Source organism: Chiloscyllium punctatum, chromosome 15 (assembly GCF_047496795.1).
Source record: "Chiloscyllium punctatum isolate Juve2018m chromosome 15, sChiPun1.3, whole genome shotgun sequence".
NCBI lineage: Eukaryota > Metazoa > Chordata > Chondrichthyes > Orectolobiformes > Hemiscylliidae > Chiloscyllium > Chiloscyllium punctatum.
The window spans coordinates 17,273,590-17,287,166 of NC_092753.1; the positions used below are offsets into that span (position 1 = coordinate 17,273,590).

The 13,577-nt window shown below is 43.1% G+C and overlaps 1 protein-coding gene across 1 annotated transcript in view; it reads right to left on the reverse strand.

Annotated features, from left to right (window-relative positions):
• LOC140486086 (cullin-4A-like) overlaps positions 1–13,577 on the reverse strand; it is a 60,309-nt gene that overhangs the window by 3,415 nt on the left and 43,317 nt on the right. The window contains exons 15-17 of the mRNA XM_072584728.1: positions 8,339–8,446; positions 5,969–6,082; positions 280–385 (exon numbers count right to left, since the gene is read on the reverse strand). Of these exons, the coding sequence (XP_072440829.1) occupies positions 280–385; positions 5,969–6,082; positions 8,339–8,446 (328 nt within the window). The remainder of the gene's footprint in view (positions 1–279; positions 386–5,968; positions 6,083–8,338; positions 8,447–13,577) is intronic.

A 13,577-nucleotide genomic window follows, 5' to 3' on the forward strand; every position in this document is an offset into this window, starting at 1 on the left:
TGGAGAGTCACTCACTGCCGGATTCCGAAATTCGTAGTGTTAGATGCATTAGTCATAAGGAAATGGGTCTGGGTGGGTGACTCTTTGGAGGGTCGGTGTGGACTTATTGGGTCGAAGGGCCTGTTTCCATACTGTAGGGAATCTAATCTAAAATCTCTCCACGTTCCGCCCTTTAAAATCCAGATTGCGAGATTTACACCGAATCGAATAACTTCCAGTGCGCTTGTACATTTAAAAACTGAACTGTCAACTCAAAAGAATTTTGAATTCTTTCCATACCTATGCCTGTTGCAGTCTTGATTTCCTCCATAGTAAATTCATTTCCCTCATTGAACATTAGCAGCACCAAAGTCTGGAAGAGTGAAACCTGCAGCTCCTTTTTACCCTGGTGTACACATTAAAGAAACACTAATCCAGACAGAGAGCAAATGGGAGCAAAATTACTTCAAATGACAATTTTTACATTACTGAGGATAACAGTGAGCAGATAAATTGGAAGAATACACCGTTGTTTATATATTATGAATCATACATAGATACTAGGAGAAAGTGAGGACTGCAAATGCTGGAGATTAGAGTCGAGTAGGTGGTGCTGGAAAAGCGCAGCAGGTCAGGCAGCATCCGAGGAGCAGGAGAGTTGACATTTCGGGCTTATGCCCTGTTGAAGGGCCTATGCTCGAAACATCGATTCGCCTGCTCCTTGGGTGCTGCCTGACCTGCTGTGCTTGTCCAGCACCACATTCTCATACACAGATTCTACATGTATGCACTATATAATCATATAGGTTCCCAAGTTACTATGGCAACTCTATTTATGCGATCATTCCGTCCAAACGTCTGGCTCGTTAATATCGGCAACTGAACACCAGGCCAAGACATTAACTTATTGTAGAACTGTTTCTTTACAAAGTGAGGTGGACACAGGGACTTTGGAAAAGTTGAGGATACCTCAATCAATGAGCTATGCATCAGTGATGTGAATGAATTCGACAGGGAGATATATAAGAGAAGGAAATACTGAAAATGTGACAAAATAGAAACTTCAGCAAACACTTAAATGAGGTGGCCTCTCAGGAGGGAACAGAGAAGTTAATACAGTCATAGAGATGTACAGCATGGAAACAGACCCTTCGGTCCAACCCGTCCATGCCGACCAGATAGCCCAACTCAATCTAGTCCCTCCTGCCAGCACCCGGCCCATATCCCTCCAAACCCTTCCTATTCATATACCCATCCAGATGCCTCTTAAATGTTGCAGTTGTACCAGCCTCCACCACTTCCTCTGGCAGCTCATTCCATACACGTACCACCCTCTGCGTCAAAATGTTAGTCTCTTTTATATCTTTCCCCTCTCACTCTAAACCTATTCCCTCTAGTTCTGGACTCCCCCACTCCAGGGAAAAGATTTTGTCTATTTACCCTATCCATGCCCCTCATAATTTTGTAAACCTCTACAAGGTCACCCCTCAGCCTCCGACACTCCAGGGAAAACAGCCCCAGCCTGTTCAGCCTCTCCGTGTAGCTCAGATCCTCCAACCCTGGCAACAAACTTGTAAATCTTTTCTGAACCCTTTCAAGTTTCACAACATCCTTCCGATAGGAAGGAGACCAGAATTGCACGCAATATTCCAACAGTAGTTTAACTAATGTCCTGTTCAGCCACAACATGACCTCCCAACTCCTGTAATCAATATTCTGACCAATAAAGGAAAGCATACCAAACCAAACACCTTCTTCACTATCCTATCTACCTGCGACTCCACTTTCAAGGAGCTATGAACCTGCACTCCAAGGTCTCTTTGCTCAACAACATCCCCTTGGACCTTACCATTAAGTGTATAAGTCCTGCTAAGATTTGCTTTCCCAAAATACAGCACCTCGCATTTATCGGAATTAAACTCCATCTGCCACATCTTAGCCCACTGGCCCAGATCCTGTTGTAACCTGAGGTAACTTTCTTCACTGTCCACTACACCTCCAATTTTGGTGTCATCTGCAAACTTACTAACTGTACATCTTATGCTCAACCAAATCATTTATATAAATGATGAAAAGTAGAGGACCCAGCACCGATCCTTGTGGCACTCCACTGGTCACAGGCCTCCAGTCTGAAAAACAGCCTTCTACTACCACCCTCTGTCTTCTACCTTTCAACCAGTTCTGTATCCAATTGGTTAGTTCTCCCTGTATTCCATGAGATCTCACTTTGCTAATCAATCTCCCATGGGGAACCTTGTCAAACGCCTTACTGAAGTCCATATAGATCACATCTACCACTCTGCCCTCATCAATCTTCTTTGTTACTTCAAAAAAACTCAATCAAGTTTGTGAGACATGATTTCCCACGCATAAAGCCATGTTTACTATCCCTAATCCGTCCTTGCCTTTCCAAATACACGTCCGTGCTGTCCCTCAGGATTCCCTCCAATAACTTGCCCACCACTGAGGTCAGGCTCACCGGTCTATAGTTCCCTGGTTTGTCTTTACCACCCTTCTTAAACAGTAACACCACGTTTGCCATCCTCCAGTCTTCCAGCACCTCACCTGTGACTATCGATGATACAAATATCTCAGCAAGAGGCCCAGCAATCACTTCCCTAGCTTCCCACAGAGTTCGAAGGTACACCTGATCAGGTCCTGGGGATTTATCCACTTTTATGTGTTTCAAGACATCCAGCACTTCCTCCTCTGTAATAAGGACATTTATCAAGATGTCACCATCTATTTCCTTACATTCTACATCTTCCATATCCTTTTTCACAGTAAATACTGATGCAAAATACTCGTTTAGCATCTCCCCCATCTCCTGCGGCTCCATACAAAGGCCACCTTGCTGATCTTTGAGGGGCTGAAAATGTGTTGCTGGAAAAGCGCAGCAGGTCAGGCAGCATCCAAGGAGCAGGAGAATCGATGTTTTGGGCATGAGCCCTTCTTCAGGAATGGCTCTTCCTGAAGCCATTCCTGAAGAAGGGCTGATGCCCGAAACGTCGATTCTCCTGTTCCTTGGATGCTGCCTGACCTGCTGCACTTTTCCAGTAACACATTTTCAGCTCTGATCTCCAGAATCTGCAGTCCTCACTTTCTCCTCGATGATCTTTGAGGGGCCCTAGTCTATCCCTAGTTACCCTTTTGTCCTTAATGTATTTGTAAAAACCCTTTGGGTTCTCCTTAATTCTATTTGCCAAAGCTATCTCATGTCCCCATTTTGCCCTCCTGATTTCCCTCTTAAGTATACTCCTACTGCCTTTATACTCTAAGGATTCACTCGATCTATCCTGTCTATACCTGACATATGCCTCCTTCTTTTTCTTAACCAAACCCTCACTTTCTTTAGCCATCCAACATTCCCTATATCTACCAGCCTTCCCTTTCACCCTGACATGGACATACTTTCTCTGGATTCTTGTTATCTCATTTTACAGCCGGCCTTTTACCTGCAAACATCTGCCCCCAATCAACTTTTGAAAGTTCTTGCCTAATACCGTCAAAATTGGCCTTTCTCCAATTTAGAACTTCAACTTTTAGATCTGGTCTATCCTTTTCCATCACTATTTTAAAACTAATAGAATTATGGTCACTGGCCCCAAAGTGCTCCCCCACTGACACCTCACTCACCTGCCCTGCCTTATTTCCCAAGAGTAGGTCAAGTTTCGCACTCTCTCTAGTAGGTACATCCACGTATTGAATCAAAATTTTGTTGTACGCACTTAACTAATTCCTCTCCATCTAGACCCCTAACACTATGGCAGTCCCAGTCTATGTTTGCAAAGTTAAAATCCCCTACCATAACCACCCTATTATTCTTACAGATAGCTGAGGTCTCCTTGCAAATTTGCTTCTGAATTTCCTGCTGACTATTAGTGGTCAGTAATACAATCCCAATAAAATGATCATCCCTTTCTTATTTCTCAGTTACACCCAAATAACTTCCCTGAATATATTCCCAGGAATATCCTCCCTCAGCACAGCTGTAATGCTATCCCTTATCAAAAACACCACTCCCCCTCCTCTCTTGCCTCCCTTTCTATCCTTCCTGTAGCATTTGTATCCTGGAACATTAAGCTGCCAGTCCTGCCCATCCCTGAGCCATGTTTCCGTAATTGCTATGATATCCCAAACACACGTTCCTAACCATGCCCCGAGTTCACCTGCCTTCCCTGTTAGGCCCCTTGCATTGAAATAAGTACAGTTTAATTTATCAGTCGTACCTTGCTCTCTGCTTTGTCCCTGCCTGCCCTTATTGTTTGACTCCCTTATTTTCTAAGCCGTACCAGTCTCAGATTGATCTCTTTCCTCAATATCTCCCTGGGTATCACCCCCCCCCCACCCCCCACCTTACTCGTTTAAATCCTCCTGAGCAAGTCTAGCAAATCTCCCTGCCAGTACATTAGTCCCCTTCCAATTCAGGTGGAATCCGTCCTCCTTGTACAAGTCTCCTCTACTCCAGAGGAGATTCCAATGATCCAAAAACATGAATCCTTTCCCCATACACCAGCTCCTCAGCCATGCATTCACCTGCTCTCTCCTCCTATTCCTACCCTCACTAGCTCGCAGCACTGGGAGCAATCTATTTCAATAAAACAAAACTGGGGATGCTGGAAATCTGAACCAAAAACAAATTGCTGGAGAAAGGCAGGTGTGTCGGCAGAAAACAGAGTTAATGTTTCAGGTCCAGTGGCCTTTCTTCCGAACAGAGTTAAATATTTCTGGCAATGAGAACATTTCATGAGAAATTAGTGGCTGTGTGTTTGGTTTAACATAAAACATACTCTTCCCCTTCATTTGAAGACCCTGTCCCACTTCTCTAATGGGGTATACTCCAGACAAGGAGCTACACTGAAGAATGAAGTGTGAAGAATGAACAAATGGGCTTGAACCTGTGCAGCATTATCACCTCAATCACCTGCTGATCAGTCAGAGTGGAAATCTGCTATTGAGAGAAAGTGAGGACTGCAGATGCTGGAGATCAGAGTCAAAGCGCGGCGCTGGAAATGCATAGCAGATCAGGCAGCATCTGAGGAGCAGGAGAGTCAACATTATGGCCATGGGTCCGGTGATGGTGCTTTTCCAACAGAAACCAGCTATATCCATTCTCTGTACTTAGGAAGGTTGGAGTAATATACAAGGGAATGACAGGCCTATTTAGGCCACCATCGACTGTCTTAAATGATTTACAGTGACTTCACAATTAAACAAACAAGTGAGAGTACAACAGACAAACTGAGGGGGGTGGGGGGGGGGGGGGGGGAGTGATTTGTAAAAGGCTACACTCTGCAAAATAAACCTGATTTGTTTTTGAAGTAAATGATGTAAATTGGTTGGCTCGTGCTGTGCAAATAGATGTTATTTAAGTGAACTTCAAGAAAACATTTAATAGTGCTCCACACAGTTGAACTAAAACGCAATCCCACCACATTATTGGCAAATACGAAACACTGCAGCAAGTTGCAAAAAGAGTGTGGAACAGGCCATTTGAGTGATTACTCACAGTGAATCTAAAAATGATTGATCAGAGTACAGTTTAAAACAGCAACAGAAGCTATGGAGGATCTGAGCAAGCTAGGAGAAAAGTAGACACCCACGAAAAGTTAGTGAACTGATACAAGAAACACAATTAAAACAAGGCTACTGTTTTCCTGAAAATAATGGGGTGGAGGTTATGCTCAGAGCTCCAAATAGACCAGAAAGGCAGTACTGTATTCAGTTCGGACAATCACACCTTGGGAAAGTTCGACTGACCCTGGAAGATGCAAAACAGATTTACCAGGGTGAAAAGGGTTAAACTGTGAGGACAAGTTGTACAGAGTAGGCTTGTGTTCGACAGATCAAAAGATTCAGGAATGGTCGAATGAAGTTGTTTGAAATGATTAAAGACGTGGATAGGATAAACAGGAAGAAACAGTGACCATTGTTTATAGATGCATGCAACAAGATAGGGTCAAGAAACAATTCATAACTAAAGCATTACCTCTTTGAATTCCGCTTTCAAAACAGAGTGCCCCAATGTTGGCTGCCACTGGAGTTTTCTGCCACTGTGTTTCCCAAGGTAAAACGTTTTAAATACCTCCTGCAATTTTATCATCTAAAAACATACATATTTAAATATTACAATGACATTCCGATGTCACAGTCACTTCCATTCATTCTTCTGCTGGCCATTTAACACAGACCTACTCTTCACTCACCACCCTGCACAATTAAGTATTTATCATAGTCTCTTTGAAAGTAGTTACCAAATCTGCTTCCACTGCCTTTTAGGTCACACATTCCAGATCGTAATCACTTGTTATTGAATCCGCTGCTAAGTTGTAAGTATGTTTAAAAGGTCGGTTATGGTCGACTGACTGGAATTTTCAAGTTGGTCTTGAGGCCTCCCTTAATATTTGGAAGGCAGCTCCCAGTCGATCATGGGACCCAGTATTCCAGGAGAAACTGGATGTCCCTCACTTGCACAGACATAGAAAGCCAGTGTCCCCCTCCACAATGATGATCCTGCAACGCCCTCACTGTCATATGCCTGTTTTTCTTCCTTGTTTCCAAATGATTCCCCATTCTCTTCCTGCTCCTTGAGGTTGATAATAAAAGCCCATCGGGAAACACTCTTCCCAGACAGACATCCTTGACACACAGGAGGTTGTTCAGGAGTTTGAGTTTTCAACACCAGTCAAAATGTTAAACGTGAGGAAAGACATTAATTTGGGATAGAAACGAACGAGTGATTGGTTTGAAGTGTACAAGGGTAACAGAAGTGATCATGCTGAGAACTTGAAAATCAGTGAAGTGATCACTAAAAGAAGCTACTGAGAGTAAACTGGTTCCAGATACCAGGAGAAATGAACAGATTATAAAAAAAACAAGAAACCAAACAGTGATCCTTTGTCGTTCCAGCAATATCTCGGCCTGGTTCCAGCATCAACAGGATGAATTACACGGTGTCACCCCAACCTTTGTTGCACTAAAACAATGACTCACCCTTCAATGTCACTCATGCCAGTTTAAACACACATATGTATTAGTAACAGGAATTGGTCAGTCAGTCAGTCAGTCAGTCTCGAGTACCTTCTCCCCTATACAGCAAGATCATGGCTGATTGGATTGTGGCGCCAACTCATCACCTCATTTCCCACATCAACCCCACACCCCTCTCCCTCAGTAGCCATGTTCATCAAGAATCTTTGACTTAAAAATACTCAATGACTTGATCATGGGAAGACACTTTGACAGACTAAAACACTCTCTGAGGAACTTCCTCTCATTTCCATCTGAAGTGGAAGGCCCATACTTTTAAAGAATGCCCCTGGTTGTACTCTCTCAGGAAGAATACATCGTTTCAGGATCAGCCCTGGCAAATCCCCCCAGGATCAATAAAATCCTGTCTCATTCTTCTAAGCTCAAAACATAGTGGGTTAACGTTTCCTCAAGTCCTCTCCAATATATGAATCAGTGAGTCATAGAATCCCTACAACGTGGAAGCAGGTCATTCAGTCCATCCAGTCCACACTCACTGCCTGAACAGTATCCCCTGCAGACCCACCCCTCTAACCCTCTCCCTGTAACCCTGTACTTCCTACAGCTAACTCACATAGCCTGCACATCCCTGGGCATTTTGGGCAATTTAGCATCGCCAATCCACCTAACCTGCATATCTTTGGACTATGGGAGAATCCAAAGCACCCAGAGGAAACCCATGCAGACACAGGGAGAATGTGTAAACTCCACACAGTCACCCAAGGATGGAATCTAACCTGGATCCCTGGTACTATGAGACAGCAGTGCTAACCACTGAGCCACCATTCTCCCACCGCCCACCCATAGTTAGTCAAAACCGATAAGTGAAACAGATTTCAGTTTGTTCCTGATGTGCTTGCAGACTCCTTTAAAATTGTACATCGCTGCCCTAGTGTGGCTCACAAAATGCAGGCTAATATTTGGAAAGATTTCGTGGTTAAGTTTTTTCTTTCTGCCACTCTCTAATGAACTGGTGTGTAGGGGGATAGCACTATGCAGGAGGGGAACTTTTCTCAAAAACAAATTGTTCAGAAAATGAGAAGATCGTAGCATATGACTAAAAACTTGTTAACGAAATATTTTCTCAGGGGGTTCAGAGAGAAAGACAGACAGAGAGCTAGAGGATGGGGATGGTACTATATTTCAGGTTCCAAAATCCAAATTGATTTTGTCCATGCGGAATAACAATGGTGCCAGCTCGGAGGTGTGCAACACAACACAAACTTTATGCATGGTTTTGTAAATTTCAGGTTCTGGGGAAGCTTAGCTCATCCAGTTATGGATTTTGCACGATGTTGCAGATGCCAATATTGAGTAATATTACACTTACCTCAGCAGGTAAATGTATTTCCATGGGTGTGTACGTTGGCCAGTATCCCATTGTCAGAATGTTGACAGTCAGATCTATCTTGCTTGGATCACTCTGATTTTGGATGTACTGAAAAGGCAGAATAAAATTTGCACGTTCAGGAGAAACATGACATGGACATCAAGGCAAAAAAAAACTGAAGACTTTTTCAAATGTAGAAGATAAAACTAAACACTTACAAATTAAACAGAGAAACAGGTTTGATTGTCAAACCTAATGCTGGTTTGTGAATGTTACTGAGTGATGGCCCGCGCTCCTTTAAGTACAGGCTGGCTTTGGCCTTGCAAAGAACATAAACTAAGCTACAAACTCACCACAAGAAATGGTTGCAGAACCAGAGTTCAGCTGCAGTTCACCTTTAAAGGGTAACTTGGCACAATTTGCAAGTAACAATGCAAGGATAACAGCAAGAGGATAAAGAAAGCTCGTACTGCAGTGCCTAAAATCACTCAACTTTATGAGCTAATCAATCTATCCATTAGTGACAGATGTTACTACATCAAGACCTAAGTTCTGGAAATTTATTTGCCTGACTCGTTTTCCCCAAAACTATGATGCAAAGTGTACTGAAACCTTGCCTAGCTAATTCAATCAGAAACAGGTGAAGTGTGCAGCCAGGGAAAGGTGGTGACTGACCCGGTGGATCACATGCCCTCTGACTAGAAGTGAAAACAGAACAGCCAACACTGATTGCCAATTATCTGTGCCCTGTAAACCACAGCAAGACACTTGCTAGAGTGGGGAGACTTCATCACATGAATGTTCAGCCAAGGGCATCATGTGTGATCTGAAGGTACCATATCATTTGAGCTTTGTCCTACCAGAGGGACTTAAAAAAGCCTATTCCTATTTGTCAATCACCTTTTCCTTAGGTCAGAAATGGTTCAGGATGATTTAAATGTGAAAATAGGAGGTACGGTTAGTAAGTTTACAGATGACACCATAATTGGAGGTGCAGTGGACAGCAAAGGTTACCTCAGATTCCAATGGGACCTTGATCAGATGGGATCATGGGCTGACGAGTGGCAGATGGAGTTTAATTTTAAATTAATTAAAAATGTGAAGTGCTGAATTTTGGAAAGGCAAATCAGGGACAGGACTTTTACACTTAATGGTAAGGTCCTGAGGAGTGTTGCTTAACAAAGAGACCTTGAGTTCAGGTTCATAGCTCCTTGAAAGTTGAGTTGCAGGTAGTCAGGATAGTGAAGGCGGTGATTGGTGCACTTGCCTTTATTAGTCAGTGCATTGGGTATAAGAATTGGGAGGTCATATTGCAGCTGTACAGGACATTGATTAGGCCACGTTTGGAGTACTATGTGCAATTCTATTCTCCCTGCTTTAGAAAGGATGTTGTGAAATCTGAATGAGTTCAGAAAAGTGGGTTTTGAGAAGATTTGTAGCTCAGGTTGAGGTTTGGATGTAAGTTTGCTCACGGAGCTGGAATTCCCAAACGTTTCATTACTCTACAGGGTAACATCTTCAGTGGGCCTCAGGCGAAGCAATGCTGAAAATTCCTGATTTCTATTTATATGTTTGGGTTTCTTTGGGTTGGTGATGTCATTTCCTATGGTGAGGTCACTTCCTGTTCCTTTTCTCAGGGGGTGGTAGATGGGGTCTAACTCGATGTGTTTGTTGATAGAGTTCCGGTTGGGATGTCATGCTTCGAGGAATTCTCATGCATGTCTTTGTTTGGCTCGTCCTAGCATGGATGATGTGTCCCAGGCGAGGTGGTGACTTTCCTTATTTGTATGTAAGGATACTAGTGAGACAGGGTCATGTCATTTTGTGGCTTGTTAATGTTCATGTATCCTGGTGGCTAGTTTTCTGCCTGTTTGTCCAATGTAGTGTTTGTTACAGTTCTTGCAAGGTATTTTGTAAATAACATTATATTGGTTTGTTATCTGTATAGGGTCTTTCAAGTTCATTAGCTGCTGTTTAAGTGTGTTGGTGGGTTTGTGGGCTACCATGGTGCCATGGGGTCGGAGTAGTCTGGCAGTCATTTCCGAGATGTCTTTGATGTAGGGGAGAGCGGCTAGGGTTTCTGGACATGTTTTGTCTGCTTGTTTGTGTTTGTTGCTGAGAAATTGGCAAACTGTGTTCATTGGGTATCCATTCTTTTTGAAAAGATTTACAAGGATGTTGCCAGGGTTGGAGGTTTTGAGCAGTAGGGAGAGGCTGAATAGACTGGGGCTATTTTCCCTGGAGCATTGGAGGCTGGGAAACCTGATGGTAGTTTATAAAATCATGAGGGGAATGGATAGAGTCAATAGATGAGATCTTTTCCCCAGGATGGGAGAGTCCAAAATTAAAGGGTATAGGTTTAAGACGAGAAGGAAAAGATATAAAAGGAACCTAAAGGGCAACATTTTCATGTAAGGGGTGGTGAGTGTATGAAATGAGCTGCCAGAGGAAGTGGTGGAGGCTGGTACAATTACAACATTTAAAAGGCATCTGGATGGGTATATGAATAGGAAGGGTTTGGAGGGACATGGGACAAATGCTGGCAAATGGTAGTAGATTTAGGATATCTGGTTGGCATGGACAAGTTGGTCCAAAGGGTCTGTTTCTGTGCTGTACAGCTCTGTGACTTGTCCCATTCTTATCTGTGTGTGGGACATAAACCAGGAAGCAATTCAGCACAGGGACCACTGTAACCCTTCTGTGGTTCAACTGTACTGGAAGTGTAAACAAAACCTCAGACAAACTTATAAGGTGGAAATAAAACCAATTTCAATCGAAGGAAGTGCACATACAAATAGACATCAGACTTTTGTTCAGCGATTGCTACTTGCTGGCATACATTAAAAACAATGCATCAAACGTCCAAAGGGACACAGCAAGATGGTTGCTTGCTCTGCAGCCTGTATCCAGATCAGCTGAGGACCATGCTGACACAGGGGGGAGATTAGCCATTTGGGAGCAAGGCAGCACTGAGGGATCCATGCTACAAGTCACTGCCTCAGGAGGGAAAAACAAAACAGACTGTGGGAAAATGAAGTGGGTCAAGACTGCCAACAGGGAAGAGCGATCACAATACCAGATTGAGATCAGCTATGTAAGAGACTAATGGAACAATTAGATTATAGACTAAAACAATCATAGATTAGTCAACCTAACACACCAGAAGTAGGAAAAAAAATGGAATTCTTGCTGAAGGACAGAATGGAAGAACATCCAGAGAGATGAGGAATATTGTAGTGAAAACCAAACAAAGAATTCCAAAGGATAAATCTTGCTTGACCAACCTTATTAAATATTTTGAGGCAGTAGGGTACAAAGTAGACAATGACAATGAAATTTAGCTGGGTTTTCGAAAACCCCCAGTAAGCTGCCTCACAGCAGAACCATTCATAAACAGGGCTCAGACAACACGAAGCCAGGAAGCAAGTGAGTGAACTGGTGTCAGTCTTCAATAAAGTTAGTGGAAAGTGGGAGCAAAGGTTAGCTTTCAGAGTGGCAGAGGATGGGAAGTGATATAAATTGGGGAAATAACTGGCCAATGAAGTTCAACACAAATCAATGTGATGTGGTACATTAGGTAGGAAGACTAAGGAGACCACTTAATACTTGGAAGTCTTAGGCAGGGGGAATTGAACAATAGATTGCTCTCAGAATATAAGAAACGTAACTATCGCTGAACGTTGTGCCATTGATTAACAAGGTAATAAATACAAGGATAAATACAAACAGAAACCAAACACCAAGATTTATTTCTAGAGTCACAATTGAAAAGTAAGGAAATTGTGCTATACCTGTACAGAAACTTGGTTAGACCACACTTGATATAAGACCATAAGTCAAAGGAACAGAAATTAGGCCATTCGGCCCATTGAGTCTGTTCTGCCATTCAATCACACCTGTTAAGTTTCTCAACCTCCTTTTCCTGCTTTCTCCCTCTGATAATCAAGAACCTATCTATCTCAGTCTTAAATATACTGCATGACCTGGCCTCCATAACCTTCTGTGTCAATGGATTCGACAGATTCACTGCTCTATGGCTGAAGAAATTTCTCCTTTTATCTGTTCTAAAAGCTCTTCCCTTTACTCCAAGGCTGTGCCCTCAGGCCCTCGTCTCTCCTACCAATGGGAACATCTTCCCAACATTTACTCTATCCAGGCCACACTGAATTCTATATTTTTCAGTTAGATCCCCATTCATCCTTCTAAATTACGTTGAGTATAGGCTCAGAATCCTCAAATGTTCCTCATGTGTTAAGCTTTTCATTCCTGGGACTGTTCTCATGAACCTCCTCTGAACACATTCCAGCGCCAGTTCATCCTTCCTGAGATATGGGGCCCAAAATTACATACAATACTCCCAAATATGGTCTGACCATAGCCTTACAGAGTCTCAGAAGTATATCCCTACTTTTATATTCAAGTCCTCTCATCATAAAATGCCATCAATGCATTTGCCTTCCTAACTACTGACTGAACCTGCAAATTTACCTTGAGAGAATCCTGGAATAGAACTCCCAAGTCTCTTTGCGCTTCAGACTTAGGAAGTTTCTCCCCATTGAGAAAATAGTCTACAGCCTCTATTCTTCCTCCCAAAGTGCATGACCTCACACTTCCCCATGGTACTCCATCTGCCACTTCTTTACCCACTCTCCTAACCTCTCCAAATCCTTCTGCAGCCTCCCCACCTCCTCAATGCTACCTGTCCCTTTACCTACCTTTGTATCATCTGCAAACCTAGTCAGAATGCTCTCGATTCCTTCATCTAGATTGTTACTGTATAAAGTGAAAGGTTGTGGTCCCAACACTGAGCATTGCGGAACACCACTTGTCATCGGCTGCCATCCTGAGAAGGACCCTTTTATCCCCACTCTCTGCTTCCTGCCAGACAGCCAGGCTTCTATCCATGCTAGTACCTTGTCTCTGACACCATGGGCCCTTATCTTACTCAGTAGCCTCCTGTGTAGCATCTTGGCAAAGGCCTTCTTGAAGTCCACATACATAACATCCATTGGCTCTCCTTGGTCAAACCTGTTCATTACTTGCTCAGAATTCTAGAAGATTTGTCAGGCATGACCTCCCCTTGATGAAACCATACTGACTTTGCCCTATTATACCATACAGTTCCAAGTGTGGAGAAATCTCATCGTTCACAATGGATTCCAGGATCTTACCCAAGACCGAGATTAGGTTAATCGGTCTGTGATTTTCCCTTCTTTACCGTACTCCCTTTTTAAACAGA